Below are 19214 nucleotides of genomic sequence, written 5' to 3' on the forward strand. Positions count from 1 at the left end.
GTCTACCAATGTTTTGATTATGCCTCTTTTTTGTTGTGGGTGGTGGTTGGAGTTTTTGTGTAGGTACCGGTCTGTGTGGGTGGGTTTTCTGTAGACCTTGTGTCCCACTCGGAGGTCAGTTTTGCGTATGACCATGACATCTAAGAATGGGAGTTGGCCCTCTATTTCTTTTTCCATGGTGAATTGTATATTTGGGTGGATGCTGTTGAGATGGTTCTGTGTAAAAGATGCCCCTTATTTTTTAGTGTAATGATTCTAGGAAAAAGTAGCATCTTACACATGGAAAAATACGGTACTTTAAAATTTGTCTTCAGTAGCATTCTGTGATCAAAGCTATTATCATGATGCACTCCCTTATGAGCTTGATCTGCTACCTTAGGTCTTCTCTTTCCATTGTCATCTGGTTTATCAGAGATGGCTTCTGTGATTTATCATGCTATGCATCTAGCTAAGAAAGATGCTGAATTTTTTAATCCATGGCAAATATCAGTATGGCTCACCCACTGTAAAGCACATTCAATAGTTCAGGATCTGAGACCTGTGACCTTGTTATTTTGGAACTTTTACATAATGAGAGCAGGCTTAAGTATGATAGAATTTGACTTGAAAAGCTTGAAGTGTAGCTTTCACAAGATAGTGTTACCTATGATGGTCAACAAAGCATGTGCATGAAGTTATAGTGTGCATAATGAATGGTGTGGATTTTTTTTCCTCACGGTATTGTGAAGGTGTAATGAATCTATACGTAGATTCGGGGTGCAAGGCCAAAGCTTGGAACCTCATACAAAGTGTAGGACTCTTGATGCTTGTCTTGCCCTTTATACAGTTTTGTTCTGAATGTATATGGCTGCAGACTAGTCTGTTTGGGTGCATATCATTTAATGCAAATGTCATTTTTCTTACCTTTTCCATGGGATGGTGTATAACATGAAATTACCCACCAATTATATTGAAAAAGGACCAGTATTTCAAACGATGTTGGCTCTACAGTTATTATTATTTAGAGTATTGTTAGATATACTTTTACATGTTTAATGCTTGTGTTACAAAATGAATTATTATTGTGTGAATTGTTAGATATAATCTCTGCTGCATTGAACTATGAAGCAGAACCAGTATTTCTGACTCAACAGTGTTTCCAGCTGGTAGCAAAAGTAATTTTCTGATGAAGATAATGTAATGTGTGGCATGCCCTTGCATCTTGAAAGTATTTGCTGTGAGCCTGGGAACTTTTTATTTGTGTTCTTGGAGGATGATGGTTTTGAGGCGAGGGGAATTAAATGTACAAAGGAGTTGTTGTTGTTGTTTAGTTGTTAAGTTGTGTCCGACTCTTCACGACCCCGTGGACCAGAGCATACCAGGCCCCCCTGTCTTCCACTGCCTCCTGGAGTTTGGTCAAAGTACAAAGGAATAGCACAGGGCAAACAGAGACTGTTTTTAACCAAAGTCAATGGCGCTGTGGGCTAAACCGCAGAAGCCTGTGCTGCAGGGTCAGAAGATCCGGCAGTCGTAAGATTGAATCCACGCAACGGAATGAGCACCCGTCACTTGTCCCAGCTCCCGCCAACCTAGCGGTTCGAAAACATGCAAATGCGAGTAGATAAATAGGGACCACCTCAGTGGGAAGTTAACCAGCGTTCTGTGTCTAAATCACACTGGCCATGTGACCACGGAAAGATTGTCTTCGGACAAAACGCTGGCTCTATGGCTTGAAGAGCGGGATGAGCGCCGCCCCCTAGAGTCGGACACGACTGGACAAAACATTGTCAAGGGGAACCTTTACCTTTACCTAAATGGCAACTGGGCTTTGTCAGATGGAAGGGAATGTAGGCATGAGGGCAGAAAAGGTGTAGATCATATGCATAAGACCTATGGAAAGACATTTTCCAGTTTATATACTCAACTTTACAGAAATTGATTGGTAAATCTTTTATGTGGAAAGGAAAATGTCAATGACATTCAGGTGACACTTAAAGGATAAAGCTGTCAGTGAAGAGCCTGTATAAAAGATGTGGGTTTTTTAAAAATACAGTATATTAAGGAGGGTGAATGGGCACAAGGAAAAGCATCATTAACATGTGGAACCTAACTCATATTTACTCAGTGTTTCTGAGTTAGTGGAACTTACTCCAAAGGTTGACCATGCATGAAATTGCAACCTGACTGGGATTCTATCAGCATTCACTCAGAACAGTGTCTGTTGCATTTTCAGATATTTAGGATGGCTTTGCAAACGGACCTGTCATTTGAGCTGTATTTTGAAGTGGCTGGCAGCCTGAACGCTTTTAGAATATCATGAAATAAAGTCCTTTTTTTTGTTTTTGTTAACCCCCCTGGACTGGAAGTCTGTTAGCTTACTCGGTTGCATGATGCACCCTGTGTTCTCAGATGTCCATTATGCAGTCAGTCTTCTTTCTGGTTATACAGTCAATTGGGTGACCAGGTTTCATGACAATCTGCTTGGCAAATAATAATAATAATAATAATAATAATAATAATGATGATGATGATGATGATGATGATGATGATGATATAATAATAATAATAATAATAATAATAATAATAATAATAATAATAATAATAATAATAATAATAATAATAATAATAATAATAATAATAATAATAATAATAATAATAATAATAAAACCACTCCATCAAATGCCCTCAGGAAAAATTTGCAATGGGATTTTGGCCATAATTTCTCAAGTTACTCTAAGCAGAGGAGCTGAAAAGGCAGAAGTAGCAAATTCTGAAATATATTCATGTATTTCACATTCCAAACACTAGGGCAAATCATATACATCTATCTTTACTTATTTTTGAACTGCTGTATATAAATCGTTATATTTGACTGAGGTTACAGCAAAGCAGTGCTGTCTTACATAGAATCATGAAGTATTTCACTTTTATAATGATTTTACTACATCGTATAAAATTTCAGAATCAAGATAAGTTTCTTAATTTGCTGCTGTTAATTACTTGAAGGCAGATACCTGGAAGAATAACAGTTCTCACTGTGCTGAATGTAAGACTTAATTAAAATGTTTTTTTTAAAAAAAAACTGCACTGGCTTTATTTTTTAAATCAGGCAGGTTTCCTATATTTGAAATACTCAGTATAGCTGTATCCTAGTTCTGATTCTGTCATGGTGATAAACAGTGATTCAGCCTTTTCAGGCAAGAACAAAGCATCACCTCATACATCCAAGAGCAATGTCATTGAAGGCTATGGGTATACACTGGTGGGAGTTTGTGAACTGCAGGTTGTGATTTTATCTTTTCTCTTATGAAATATATATAGTGTTCACTATGCCTTTGAAAATCTTTTTTTTTCAGTTTAATACTAAAGGCCATGTAAGCTAATTTATGTAGCTCTTAAGAGAAGACAAGAAAGCTGAATAATAAACACCTCTCATAATTTGAACTATTGCTGTCTAACTTTCCTCTATAGCCCTACAGCATATCTGGCTCTCTCCCACCCCCACCTGCTTCATGCTTTCCCATTCTGTGCACTTTTCCTCCTGCTGTTAAGTTCTGCAAGCTGTTTCACAGTGCAAAATGACTAGGCTGAACCACAGGGCAAGGTCATTTTTATCTGAAACCGCTCCTGCGCTGATAGGTGAGATGATCTCCAGTCAGTGCTGTTCAATTAAGCATCCCAAATGTCTTGTCTCAAACTGGGGTGTTTTTGTTTGTTTTTTTGTAAATATGGAGCATAATTCGAGGGTATGATGTCAGTACTGGTATTAGATTCTCCACCGTCAAAACAACCACCCACAGGTCCATTCCATGGGCTGTTTAAAATAGGACAATGTTAGAGGTACATTAATCATATTCTATTCCTTTTCTGTTTCTCTACCATTTGCATTTAATTTAGTGGTCAGAAGAACCATGTGCAGCACATCTTACTCAGCGGGACGGATACCAGGCAGCCACGCAAGGACAACTAAAAGATCAGCTCTATCAAGAAATTATTCATTATTTTGACAAGGGCAAGGTAATAATAATTTTAAAAATCATATTCGTAAGGTTTTGTTGCTAAGTCGCAAGCTTACAAATGTGTCAAGTAGTAAAGAAATAATTTTTCAGATGACCTTCTTTGAGATTTCAGGTTGAGCTTTTGGGAGTTCTATGTGGCAAGAACTGTAAAGAGGAAAAAGAGGATAGCATACATTTATAAATGGTAGATAACAAGGGAAAATAATAGGGTATACTTTGCCGAGAAAGAAAATGTGACTTTATTATAGATCTCCGTTGGTTAAACTGCCAAGGGTGATGTCCAAGAACATCTTCAGGGCCACAAGCCTATCCCTGCTCAAAGACTTAAAATTATATACAGTCATGGCCAAAAATATTGACACCCTTGCAATTCTGTCAGAAAATGCAACCCTTCTCTCAGAAAATTCTTGCGGTTGCAAATGTGTTGGTACTCAAATGTTCATTTATTTGGTTTGCTTTGGAACAACACACACACACACACACACACACACACACACACACACACACACACACACACACACACACACACACACACACACACACACACACACACACACACACACACACACACACACACACACACACACACACACACACACACACACACAGAGAAGAAAAGTCAAATCTGATACAATCCCACTACACTAAAAGAGTAATTTGTCTATCCATATTAACTTTATTCTTTCTAAAGACTAGGAAAAATGCTAGGAGGACAAAGCCAGAGGGAAAAATAACCTCAGTTAATCCGCACATAAAGCAAGCAAGCCAAATTTCAAATTGGGTTCTCTTGCTGGTTCTGTAGCGAATTGTGGGGAAGTGGTTTGAAGAAAAGGAAAACAGAGAATGCAAAGCAACGAGGAAAACTGAGAAGGGAAAAGGGTTTCAAAATTAAAGTATTAGCCCACTTGGGAAAAGACAACCTTCTTATGGAAAAAAACACAGTCTTCATTAACTACTGAGCTATGTTCAGAGATGTTTTAGAAGCACAGAGATTCCTCTCTTTCTCTCCTTCATCTGGTGCAAATTGATATGTTCTCCCAATGCAAATTGCAGCTTCAAAGTAAGGATTTCCCTTAAGACTCACTTATTGCTTATTGCTTATTGCCTATTGTTTATCGTTTATAGTACATTGTTGATATCTTTATTTGTTATATGTATAAGTTATAGTATTCTTACATGTTTGGAAGCCGCCTAGAGTGGTCATATCGACCAGATAGGCGGGGTATGTATGTATGTATGTATGTATGTATGTATGTATGTATGTATGTATGTATGTATGAATAAATAAATAAATAAATAAATAAATAAATAAATAAATAAATAAATAAATAAATAAATAAATAAATAAAAAGAAACAACAAGGGTTAAATTCTCCCTTGTCTGTTGCAGTTTTGGTAAATGTTAACCTTGCCCACCGTAGTGGACACTATTTGCATTTTAAAGAGAATTTATTATTTTATTTATTTATAATATTTTTACTCCACCTGTCTCCTTAAAGAAGGGACCCAAAGCAGCTTACATGATTAAAAGACAATCTTTTAAATCTAATAAAAGTGAGTATATAATTACAAATCAAGCAAATATCATATTTTAAAAGTACAAGCAAAACAAAATCACATGAAAAGCAGTAAGGCACACCAATCCATTAAAAAACCCCACTCAGGCAGCCAGTCACTGTGGTAAAGCTTGCCAGAAGAGAAACGTCCCTGCCTGCTTGCGGAAGCACAGCAAAGATGGGGCCAGTCTAGTTTCCTGTGGGAGGGAGTTCCAAAGTCTGGGAGCAGCAACATTGTAACCATGTACTCACCATTTGTATACTCACTGTTAGCTTTCACATTGTCTTTTGATTATGCAAAATAAATAAAGAAATAAGAATGAGTTATATGTGTTCCCTGGATAAGTCAGTGGTGCTGTACCAAGCTGCTTCGGGTGTACCTTAAGATGGATAAGTTCACATACCTTGGCAGCAGTGTCTCTCTGCTTTCTGATTGACAATGAAGTGATCTTACAAAGCTCTAAAGCCAGGGCTGCTTTTTGGAAGACTTCAGGCCTCTGTGAGGAATCAGTTTGGAAACAATTTTTCCAGTAAGCTGAAGATGTCCAAAACTGTTGTTCTATCCTCTCTGCTCTTTGGAGCAGAGACATGGGCTATCTATCAACCCCATGCAAGAAAGGACAACCATTTCCATCTTACCTGTACTCATAGAACTTCATACAACATCAAAGAGCAGGATAAAGTCCCTGACACTGAAGTCTGGGAGCAAAAACAGATGACAAGCATTTTTAGTCTTGAAATAATGACAACTTCATGCAAGGTTGTCAGGATGTCTTCTATGGACAGTCTGTTGTGGGTGCTCAACTGCCTGGTAGACAAACAAAATGATTCAAGGATACACGGAAGACATCATTGAAATACAGTTGGAAAGCTCTTACTCAAAACTAAAGTGCCTGGCGAAACTCTGTCAAACAAGAAGCTAAAGAATTTGAAACAAAAAGTGTCAAGGATGCACAAAGGAAGAGGGAATTGAGAAAGCAAGAATGGAACTTCTTGACAGCTCAACAAGCCCAGGATCAGCTAACCTGCCTGCACTTCTTGGGTCATATTGGGCTAGTTATTTACCTGTGTGTCCATCAAAGTGCTCCTGCTCAATCTTAACCACGTCTTCTCTTTTTTCTTCTAAATGCTGCATTTGATGAATATGGTCATCTTGGAAAACAAAGGATGAAATTCCAGTGAGCGGAATAATCATTTCTAGTTCAAAACACACACACAGAGACAGAGATTCCTGGGGTGGGGTCTATGAGTAGCAGTTGTAACAGAGCACACAAAAACAGAGGCTGAGCAGTTCCCAGTTCCCACCCTTGTTCTAAACTATCCTATTCTGCTACATCATTTATTCTAGCATTGAATTTGGCAAATGTCCCAGGGATAGTGAAGCAGATGCTTCATTTATGCTACTAATAATCCTTTTTCAATGCCTAAGAAGTAAGATGGCCCCCCACAAACATTTTATTTTCAAGACTAGGATTCTTGAACGTGATCTTTCAAATCTTTATCTGCCTCCGTGTAAGAACAGAGTTCTGCTTTCAAAGCCTAATCTCTCCTTGTAAAAGAGGCTTGGTACAAACTTATGTACTCCCTTGTGCCTCATGTTTTCAACAATAGTAAGGCATTTTTCCCTCTGCAGTATCCCCAGTTTCATTCACTTGTGACTTCTGTTGGTGGATTTTTTTTCCCCTTACCGTGCGTTAAAAACATACATCAAACAAAATGCCATGTACTGGCTCTCTTTTCTCACTGCAGCTCATTCCTCTAGATGACTTGCCATGTCCTAGGCAAAGCTGGGACAAGTTCCAAGGCAGAAAATCTGAGAAGCAGCAGATTGGACATTATTGACCTTCAAGAATATTTATAGATCCCAGTTATCAGAGACTCTTGTGACAATAATGCTTTTCAGAGGCGAAGTTGCCTGGAGTTTTCACAACACTTTGGAGACTTTTCAAAATAAAAAATTTGAAAGACTAGTGATAAAATGTTTTGAAGGCTACAGAGTGTTTACAGAGTGTATACCGTTCCCATCTCCAAACAGAGAAAAAGTTCTATAAGATTCCTGGGTTTCTCATCCAAGCAGCATACAAGGATATGCCTGATATTATTACGCACCTTGGCTTACGAAGAACTCTGTAATTCTAGTAGTATTAGAAGTAGGGGTGGGCAGCTTCGGTAGATTCAGGAGCCTAATGTCATCTGTATCAGACTAAAAATAAAATTAAAAAACAGGAGGCAAAACATGGTGGCAGCTTGAAGACTAACTGCATATTTTATTGTCAGCTTTTGTGAATTAAATCCACTTCCTCAGACATAAGAGAGAAACTGTATGACTATCTAATTCATACATGGTCTATGACCAGGTCAGGATAGACATACTGAATTTTAATTTAATTTAATTTAATTTTGTGGCTTTCAATGCCATCTGCTATTAGTTGTATCTTGCTACCTCTCTGTGTTCTGAATATTCTGTGGAAAATTGGTGGCAAAGAAGTGGCTGCCATCCCCACCCCCCATCTCCACATACTTTTCTCTTTAAGGACAGGCCAAGAATACACCCTGTTTTTGAGGCCAATCATAATACTATTATATTTGAAAACAAGAAGTGCCTTGTCTGAAGAGATGGACTTGATCCATGAAAGCTCACATTAAAATATAATAGTCTTTAAGGTGCCACAAATTTTTTGCCTTTAAATTTAAATTTTTAATTCTTCTTTTTTTATTGGTTTTTTGCCTGATATGCTTGTTTTTAAAGTTTTCCTTTTCTTCTGCCACTGTGCTACTGAATTTTGATTGCATCAGATTAACATATGGGCCATGGAGCACCTCTGCCTTGTAGGGAGAAGAAAACTGTCTTTCTTGTTTTCTATATCCAGTACTTAGATTTTTAAAAAACAGGTAATGACAGCACATAGCTGTCAGTATCCTATTGCACAGCTTTGTCTATGTAATGTCACGTCCATTATGGCAGACAGAGCTAAGCAACAGGATATTGGCTATTGTGTACTGTCACTACCAGCTTTTTACTAATTAAGCACCCAGCTGGCTGCAGGGGCAATGTGTAGCCTGCACAATTAACTTGTAAACTGCCCCAAGAGTGCTTTAAGTGGTGTGGGGCGATGTATAAGCAACATATTTTGCTTTTGGTTTTCTTTTTTAAGGAGTTCTGTTTTATTTTGGCTTGTGTGTGTATCATTGGGTATGAGTGCCATGTGCCCTGAAATGCAGAAATAAACTCTTTAATTAGTGCCAATCTGCCATGGATAGGGACCATGTGGATGGAGCTTAGCAACACGATACTGGCCCATGGAAGTTAAAGAAGGGAAGCTAACTAACCAGGGAGGGTGGGTGAATCCTTATATATACATTATTTTCTTTAATGGTGTGGGCTTGGTCAAGAAATGAAAGCCAATACATTGCAATCATGTTCTTTCAACAGGAAAGCAGAAAGAATTGTATTTTCCTTTGTGACAGAAAAGTGGGTGTAATCTTTCTTATAGATGCCTGATGGCATTCTGTGCAGTATTTAGAAACATGACTCATATTGCTGGCAAACTAATACCACAAAGATGTGATTTGCCCTGTTTTAGCATTCCCAATGAAACAATAAGCTTATCTTACTACAACTACTTTGTTTTGTACTTACTATGAGTCAGGGACATGTTTGTGATTAGCCTTTTACTATGGATTTTGCCCTTTCTGCGTCTGTCTTATAAACTGTAACATATAGCATGTTTGACTTATAACATGTAAGGGGAACATCCAGAGGCTTTGCTTCTTTTTTTTCTATGGGTTGTAGGGCAGTGATGAAAATATCAGGACATAAATGACAGAAGTGCTGTGATTGGATTTTTATCCTTTGTTATATGGTAGATAAAGCTGATAAAGGCAAATTGTATTTAGGCCATGGCACTGGGGAAATGCTGTGGTCCAATTCCACTACACCTTCCCCCTTCTCCAAAGTTTTTGGAAATATATATATATTTATCATGTGGGACAAATAATCACTTGGGGGGCTAGGAATCTTGAAGGAATAACAAAAATAATTTTTTTAAAAATCCATGGACCCTACAACAATACTAATTCTTCCCCCAAACGATTCTCCTTCCCACTGTAACCCATTTTGAAAAAAAGGAGGAGAACCAGTCATTCATCTCTGGTACACTTATATTTTCAGTTTGATTTCAGATAAGAATCGTTAACTAATTTTAGAAATCAGGGTTTATTTACTGAACTGATTGCCTGAATGTTTTTTTTTTTAAACCTAGAACATAAGAGACATCTAGGAGATAATTGTTTTCTTGGTAATATGTGATTAAAATTAGCATAAGTTCATTATATTATTCAATCAAATATGATTCCCAAGTTTTAAAAATGAACATGATACAAACATGTTCCACTTTGCAAACTTTTCTTTTTCTTTAAACAACATATGAGACGGAAGGTATTGGTCATTGAGATTTTTTCTGGTGAGATTAACTGTTCATGTGAAGAGAATGTGCTCTTTTACATATCATTTCAAGAGATATTCCCTCTAATTTTGTTGTTGGGGGAATTACTGATAACAACTTTGAAATATTGGGAAAGTAATGTAAGTGTTGAAAAAAAAAACCTGGTTTGCCATTGTTAAGAAACACTGCAGGCCTCACCACCACACAAGTTAGAGCTTCTTCTTAGGTCAAAGTATGCTTGTAATTTCATCTAGGACTTCCCCCCCACACACCCGTACTGAGCCTTGCACATTGCTGGAGTCAGAAGGAAGAAGATAAAATGTTATCTTCTTTCCATTAACATCATAATGAATATTCAAAATTCCTTTGCTTATCAGTTGTAGCTGTAAGAAATGCAGGTGTAGTAATAGCAATTAACATGTGACTTAAATACAAAGGGAAACTGCAGATGACTGCACTGATTTGGGCAAATCAGCAATTCTGAAGTGCCATATCTTCATCTGAAGCAGATTGTCTGGAAAAAGCTGGTTGTTGTTATATTGCTGTATGTATCATAAAATACATACGTACAAAATCCATGAAATGTAGAGTTTAGCTAATTGTTTTCTTCGGCTACATTTCTGTGGACACTTAATTGGAAGTAAGTGCTTCTAAGTGATGTTAGTGGAACTTCTTACTTCTAATTTCTGAATGGGATCATGCTGACTATTAGGGACATCATAATCTCTCTGAGTAGATTCTACTTTCGAAGTGGAGGTAAGGCTCACTAGCCATATAGCCATCTTCTTTTTTCTCTTTGTCCAATGATCCATACAAAAAATAAAAAATAATCTTCCTCCAACATATTTATTCCCAAAAAACATTGAAGGAAAATGGATGGAGCACTGTTATGTGACAACTGTAGATAAGGATGTACAGTATCTAATTCAACTGCATACTCCTTGACATTATTGTTGTTGTCAACATTGTCATCATCATTTTCATTATAAGGAATCAAATCAATGTCCCATTTTTAGAATTGTCAAACAGACTATGAGGTTGTGGAAATAATGTGTAGATAGTTTCATAAGAAGTTTGAAAATGTAGCAAATAAGCAGTAAATATGCAAACAAAAAAGATACAAAATATTTACTATTGCAATATATGTTTTTAACATACATAGCGGGATTTTAGGGTCTGTACCCAGGTGAGTGGCCATATGTGTATATGAATGGAAATTTTTTGTCTACCTGACATTTCACTGTTTGATTGAGGTTCAATTGTATTTTTTAACAGATGTGGGAAGAAGCCATTGCCTTGGGCAAAGAACTTGCAGAACAGTATGAAACTGAAATGTTTGATTATGAACAACTCAGTGAACTGCTGGTAGGTTTTTCTACAGCTTATTGCACATTGAATTAGCTTACATTGTTTTTTTGAATTTGGGTTTTAAAGTTTCAATACTTCAATAAGTCAAAAACTGGGTATAATGGAATCATTTTTTTGGCTTCTAGTTGATTAATCAGACAGATTTCACATCTGATTAAAATAGAGATATATTCTATTAAAATAATTGTTGTAAATCCCCCTGCTTTTGGAAAAAAAAACACCTAAGCGAACCAGAGCACAAAACTGTGAGTCAAGGGCATTGGCTTGAAAGTGTGTTGCGAGTGTTACTGATGTTGTTTTTGTTAACACTACAGTAGTCCAGAATGCTGGAGTTCATGTTTGTTTTCTGCCTTTGTTTTGTTAATTTTCCCAAAATATCTCAAAAAAATTGTTTTCTTTATTGTTCCTCAAGCTACCATTGGGAAATTTCTCTCCCTAGCTCTTGGCTAACAGCCTAAATATATCCATGTTTGTGTTGAAGCAAGCCCTATTGGATTCACTTTGTTTTGCTCGCAATCCATTATTTAACAAGTAGGCATTGGTACCTAATTATAGTTAACACTATCCAACTAGGGAAGGAAGGCTTATTTATTTCCAAAGCACCTTTTGACCCTTTTGCCTGTATAACATATTTCTGATTCTGCTTGGAATCTGATTTCCCCCCCCCCCCAAGATTAATATAACTGTTGTGCTTGTTCTTCCTGGACCCTAGCTAGCCTCATACTCTAAATGTGGTCCTTTCATCTACACATGGCAGGACACAATGCCACAATATTGTGCCTGCTGTGTTTTCTTAAAGTGCTCCTAAACCTAAATTACATGTGATAGTCCAGCATTTTCACATGTAGTAGGAAACAGGCTTACTCATGGACTTAGAAGACAGGCTGCCATGCTTCCTTGTGGCAGAAAAGGATTGAAAGGAAACCAGCATCATCCTTTTAAAGACCGAGTTCCATCTTCATGTAAATAGTATTTCAGGCTGGATACAAACAGCTTCTAACTGCCCACATATCTCTGTCTGTACCTCCATTTGAGTGCTATTTTCCTATTTTCAGTTCTTTTATTATTAACAAGTGAGCAAATGTTGCATCTTTTGAATGAACTCCAGTTCAGTTTCCCTCTTAAGATTTTCTCTGCAACGAGGTAGCATTCACTCTGCCACATGAGAGCATATTTTAAAAATTTGCAGCAGCATTTACTGACTGAAGAGGTAAATGAGAATTTGAAGATAATTTATATTTATATTAAAAACTTCCCTTGATGTCTGTGCCTGTTTCAAAAACAGCATGTGCAATGCATAGATATAAATTATTGTTACTCTGAACAACTAGGTTGTAAAAGATGTGCAGCACATGTCCTTGCATGCATCATGTCAGCTCTGTGGATGAGTAATTACAGTCAATGTTGTGCTTGGACATAGATAGGTTGTAAAGGAAAGCATTATTGTAATGATGTCTCGGCTGTGGTACATATACCATATCGAACCACAATTATGTGTTTAGTGTGAAATGTTGCACATCCTTGACAAAAATTGATACAGGCTGCTGCCCACCAAATAGTTATTTATACCATTTATTGTTATTAAAATGTATGAGCTTCTTTTTCCTCCTACAAAATATATCCCAGCCCTGCTGCAGATTGTATTCATACCACACTGCCCTTTGAGTCTCCATTAAAAAGAAGGAGTTGGATATAGCTAGTCATGGTTGGAACTAATCCATTGAAATCAATTTGATTTAAGTTCTTCATGACTAATTTGGTCCATTGATTTCAGTGGCTGTACTCTAAGCCCATTGTTTATATAATGACAATTGCTTGTGCATGGTTATTTAACAACTGGGAAACCAAAAACAAAGGCTGACTCATTATCTTGGAGAATAGACAACCTTTGCTCCATAATATGTTCATAGCCAGACCCTCGAGGTTTTAAATCTCCCATGTTTTATTTAATATGGGATAAGCTGGAGACCTTGGGGATGGAAATCTTTGCTGTTTCATTTTTTGTAGAAGAAAACAAAATAAGAAAATAAATAAAAATGTTCGCTCTTAATAGAGTGCAAGAGTTTTTGTGTATTTTTCACATTTTGGGATTTTTTTTGCACAACATTTACAGAAGTGGCTTTAGTGCAAAAAAACGGACACTCACCCTTTCTCCTTTCTGCAAAAAAAGGGCCTCCTTGTGTTTTACATTAAGACTCTTATTTTGTGCATATTTCAAAATCTAACAGAAGTTATGTGTTGTTGTTTTAAACAAGGCTGTCCTTTTCATCAAGGAAAAGACAATTTGTAAGCATTCATAGTATCCTTGGCAGGCCTACATCTAAGGGAGGGATGCGTTTCCATTTATCACCGAAATATTTCACCAGAGGTACCCATCTCAGGCATATTCCTGGAGAAAAATTGAGATAAAAATTTAATAATTAAATACAGCCTTTGATGCCATTCTTTGGCTGACCACTTCATATGTATCAGGAGCAAAATTACCTCTATCCACGGGTCTCTTGTTAGTCTGTTGTCTTGTTTACCTTGCATTTTATTCTATGGATTTTAGTCTATGAATTTCACTTCGCCTAAGACCTTGAATTCTGCTTCCATTGTTGCCTGTCTCTATTTTATTTCCTCCTCTAAAAGTCTTAGGTCTCATCCCACCCACTTCCATCAGATTAGCCAACACACGTGTGGTCTCGGCAACAACAGCATCTTTGCCTCTCCTGCTTCTTTCTTTGGTTATCCTTTATGCAGCTTAGGTGCATTGCTGCAAAGCTAAGCTCCAAAGTCGTATCTACCTTTTCACTTTTTTCTAAAGGCTTGTCTCGGTCTCAAACAGGCCCCAGGAGAAAAAGGAAATAAATATGGCTGTCAGAAATGTAAAGATTTGCCTTGCAGCACCACGCTTGCTCAGCAAACAGTGGTTGGACAAAGAAAGATAAGATATTGTCAGTGTATTTAAGGGGTCCCTACGGGCCACGTGGGTGGATTGGCAGCACCACTGTTTTTGATGACAGTTGTTCGTCAAGTATGTAGAATTTGGGGTCCGGATCCTATTGTGTCCTTATAATTGCGCGACTCCTGCTGTCCAGATGTTTGCAGTTTCTTGGCCCCTCCAGAAATGCTGTGTACTAAACATATTTCAACAAACAGTTCTTCTACCTCTGGTGGGGCAGCTGTGCTTTCTCTGAGTGCGCATAGGTGGAATCTCCACCATTTCAGAATGGAATTTCACATAAGAGTTCATGGGCTTTTAGTGTCCATTTCACAGTCCTTGGCGCAATGGCACAGTCCAATCCACCAATGTGATATGTATCTTGAACAAGATTTTGGCCTTGGTAGCAAACTAAAGAATATTACAAAGTTCCATGGGAGGGTATGATATCTTACAAAGCTTTTTTAACCTTCGTAAAGGAACATCTTCAAAAACTAGAATGAAATGTGTTAAATATTTTTAAACTTACTCGCAAATAACTTGAGTTGGGCAAGAAATGGAAAGTATAGTTTAAATTTTAAAAAATACTATTATTCAAGTGGAAGGTTTTATTTTTAAAAAACTTTTCCTCTACAGAAAAAGCAAGCACAGTTCTATGAAAACATTGTGAAAGTAATCAGACCCAAACCAGATTATTTTGCTGTTGGATACTATGGGCATGGATTTCCGACATTTATACGGGTAAATATTTTCTGATTTTCATGAGTTACATAGATTCTATATTGGAAAATATAATTTTCTTCATTCTCAAAAAATGAGAACGGTAAGCTGATAAAATGCCTAATACATTTAAATGTTCACACATACATCCATGCACAACTTTATGCCTGTTTTAGAGTCAGGTTTTACAATGAATTATGGGTTTCATTATTCTTGCAAGAGGAAGGGAAGGAAACATGAGAACTAGAGGCTCATAAATGCTAATTTCTGTAGCAAGAGACTGTTGTTTTCATTACATCTGAATTTATTTTATTATTTTATTTATTTAAACTATTTTTAACTCACCCTTCTCCTTAAAAAGACCCAAGGTGGTTTGCACAATTAAAAGACAGTATTTAAGCTAATAAAAGTTACTATACAACACTAAAATGATCAATGACTACAATACCAAAAAACATAAGCAATATCAAAACACATTCAATGCAGTAAAGTACAACAATCTGTTAAAAAAAACCCACTTGGCAGCCATTCACTTGGTGAAAGCTTGCCTAAAGATAAAGATATTTGCCTGCTTGCAGAAGGACAGTAAAGATGGGGCCAGTCTAGCCTCCTTCGGGAGGGAGTTCCAAAGTCTGGGAACAGCAACAAAGCCCATTTTTGTGTCCCCACCAAATGTACCTATAAAGGTGGTGGGACAAAGAGAAATGCCTCTTTTTCCACAGAAATTTACAAAGCAGAATTTAAGGATTGCAGTGCTAATAAACAGCTTCCTCAGAATCCATTATAATTTGGGAAGGCCATGGAATTGCTTCAAGTGCTCAAGAATTGGACTATTAAAACAAGCTGATTTCGGATTATTCATTGTTGTAGATCACAAGCTAAACAGTGTGACGTGGCTACATTAGGCTGCATTAATAGAAGTGGAGTCAGGTGGTGCAGCATGGCCTCTCCCAATTTGAAGAGCCACTTGTTCAGCAGGCCGAGGCAAAGAGGCAGTTTCGAAACCAGCAAAATCAGGGAGCTGGAGAGGGGACAGATTGTATTTGTCCCCAGTGTGGAAGGGATTGTGAATCTTGAATTGGCCTTCTCAGCTACACTAGATGCTGTTCCAAGGCCTCTATTCAGAGCACGTTACCATAGTCTCTCGAGACTGAAGGATGCCTACACACAATAGAAGTAATTTCCAAATCCCTCGAGGTGCTAGTCCCCCTCTATTCAGCACTGGTTAGGCCTCACCTTGAGTATTGTGCCCAGTTCTAGACACCACACTTCAAGAAGGATGCTAGCAAATTGGAACAAGTTCAAAGGAGGGTGACAGGCGGGCTGGAAACCAAGCCCTATGAGGAAAGGCTGAAAGAATTGGGTATGTTTAGCCTTGATAAAAGAAGACTGAGGGGTGATATGATAGCACTTTTCAAATATTTGAAAGGCTATCATACAGAGGACAGGCAAGATCTGTTCTCGGTCATCCCAGAGTGCAGGACACGCAACAATGGGCTCTAGTTAAAAGAAGCTAGATTTCGGTTGAATATCAGGAAAAAGTTCTTAACTGTTAGAGCAATAGAACAGTGGAACCAGTTACCTCAGGAGTTGGTGAGTGCTCCAACACTGCAAGGCATTCAAGAAAAAGTTAGATAATCACCTGGCAGATACGCTTTGATTGTATTCCTGCACTGAGCAGGGAGTTGGACTTGATGGCCTTGTAGGCCCTTCCAACTTCACTTTTCTATGATTCTATGATTGCATTATCTTACTATATGGACAGAGTTTGATAGCTCTGTCCCGTTAGCTGAAAAATGCAAGAATAATCCTAATTGCTCCAGCTATTCGCCTGTGTATGGCTCCCACAAGAACAAGACATGGCAACCAAATTCTGCATTAAATTCCTTTGAGATCAAACCATGGTGAATGTTGGAAGTCAAAATAAGATAATATAATGCATACAATTTCCCTGCACAGAAGTAAGTGTGTTATTTCTTGAGTGGTTTGTCTCAAATGGACCTGAGTTAGCACGCTGCAGTTTCTTTATAGTATGTGGAGTCAGAGGCATGGAATGCCGAATAAGAACATTGTTCTAATCAATAGCAGGCCTTCTGAAATCATCCCTCTTCACAATGTTTTCAATTACATTGTTCCAAGGAAGGAAGGAAGGAAGGCAGGAAGGCAGGACGGAAGGCAGGCAGGACGGAAGGCAGGACGGAAGGCAGGAGATATTAGAAATTGCTTGCAATCATAATGGAAACTATCAAATTTTCTTGTGTATTAAAATGCAAATTGTGTTTCTACAGGCATGAATTAAGAAATACTGTACATACGTACATTCACTGGTGGTTTTAACAATATAATACTATTGCTTCACATTTTTCAGCATTTCAATTTACAGTGATTTAGCTGGACCTTTTTAAAAATAATTAAACCCCCATGGTCCTTATTTTGAGAGAAAGGCAGGAATTTAATAAACAATATACTGTATAAGCAACAATATTCTAAGCTGCAGTATGTACAAATTAACACAATATTTATTAAACAAGATATTACAAACATTGCCAGTACATCTTTAATAGAAAGTGGTTACTGAAATATCATCTCTAAAATAATGCTTAGTCTATGATTTTAATTTGTCATACCATGTAAAAACTATTCATGAAATGATTTTTAAGCTTAGACAAATTTTTGAAGAATAAATCGTCCTTTAATATTAGCATATTGTCTCTTTTAATGCAAGAACAGTTGTCAGGCAATAGATTTACTCCCAAATAATGGCATTTAGAGACAAATGGTAAACATACGTATAAAATTGCTTTATACGTATCTCAAGTTTGGTTTCTTCACATAGATAGACAATCCTTTTCAAAGAAATATTTAACATGTTACTATTAAGCACGACTCAGACAGGGGTCTGGTAGGGTCCAGTATACTGTCCTATATCCTATACTGCCCTGTCCAAGTAGTAATAGTTCTTCCTTCTCATCGCTACTGTTCCCTGTCTCCCCAGCTGTCTTAGACCTTCAGGCCCCCAAAGGTTATATTTCATGGTAACCTTCAAAAATGGAGGTGTTCAGTGTGGTGTAGTGAAAAGAATGACAGGCTAGGGCTTACTTACTATGAAAGCCCTATTTGGCTCATTGTATGTTGATCCTGACTTGACAGTACATAACAAAGCAAATACAACCTCCAAAGATACAGTACATAGGGTTGTACTTAGTAATACATAGAGAGAGCCAAAGGCTTCCTGCCATGCTGTAGTGGAACACAAACCCTAAGTTTGAATCCAACCTGTAGTCACCATTCCACATTTTTTCAAAATGTTTCCTTGGCGATGAATGTAATCAGATGCAATCACAATTAACGTCTTACGTAGAATGACTCTCACAGCTGGCGGGGGGGGCACACACCCATTCCAAGATCCCTAGAGCCTCAAGACCCATGATACCCACACATTTGGAAAATTGGGCTATGTTTGGCAATAGGCATTTTCCATTCCCAGAAGCTTCCAAGAGCAGCATCTTTAACATAAAGATATGTGCAGGATCCCTAACCCCCCAATTCCCCAGAAAAATAATTTTAGAAAGCAAAATACCTTTTTTTTCATACTGCACCACAACTTCTCCAAAGTTTTCCAGACCTGGTCTGTCACAACACATTTGCAACATGTGCATTAAATGAAGGCCAATGAGTCTACATTCTAAAGTTTTCAAAATTCTTTTGCAATTCTTAATTAAGAAGTAGTTATGCCAGGTACAATTACATTTGAATAAGAATGTTTATTTTATTTGTATACTAATGTGTGAAGCATCTTGTCTTCTTTTGCTTTGGATGTATACTGTGGCTTCAAACTCTGTAGAAATGGTTAAAGAAACTGCTAGATAGAGTCGGACAGAGTGCATATCGGCTTTTTAAAATGTAATATGTTGTTAACATATATTTAATTTTGTATTTGTTTATAGAACAAAGTTTTTATGTATCGAGGAAAAGAATATGAACGTCGTGAAGATTTTGAAGCAAGATTATTAACCCAGTTTCCTAATGCAGAGAAAATGAAGACAACATCTCCTCCTGGTGATGACATTAAAAACTCTCAAGGACAGTGTATCCTTTAAAACTTCTTACCTTTGAATATCGAAAGTCATTGACCTTACTTTATTGTTTTTAATATGTGTTTATGTAGCCATTTAAAATGAAGCTATGTGGATGCATAATTTTAA

At 37.3% G+C, this 19214-nt stretch overlaps 1 protein-coding gene across 2 annotated transcripts in view; it reads left to right on the forward strand.

The window, feature by feature from the left end:
• Positions 1 to 19214, forward strand: part of DOCK1 (dedicator of cytokinesis 1) — a 489282-nt gene that overhangs the window by 411614 nt on the left and 58454 nt on the right. For both annotated transcript variants that reach the window (XM_078391202.1, XM_020791492.3), the window contains exons 38-41: positions 3877 to 3996; positions 11274 to 11363; positions 14926 to 15030; positions 18957 to 19098. In XM_078391202.1, coding sequence (XP_078247328.1) covers positions 3877 to 3996; positions 11274 to 11363; positions 14926 to 15030; positions 18957 to 19098 — 457 coding nt within the window. The remainder of the gene's footprint in view (positions 1 to 3876; positions 3997 to 11273; positions 11364 to 14925; positions 15031 to 18956; positions 19099 to 19214) is intronic.

The sequence above is a fragment of the Pogona vitticeps genome, chromosome 3, assembly GCF_051106095.1.
Source record: "Pogona vitticeps strain Pit_001003342236 chromosome 3, PviZW2.1, whole genome shotgun sequence".
Taxonomy (NCBI): domain Eukaryota; kingdom Metazoa; phylum Chordata; class Lepidosauria; order Squamata; family Agamidae; genus Pogona; species Pogona vitticeps.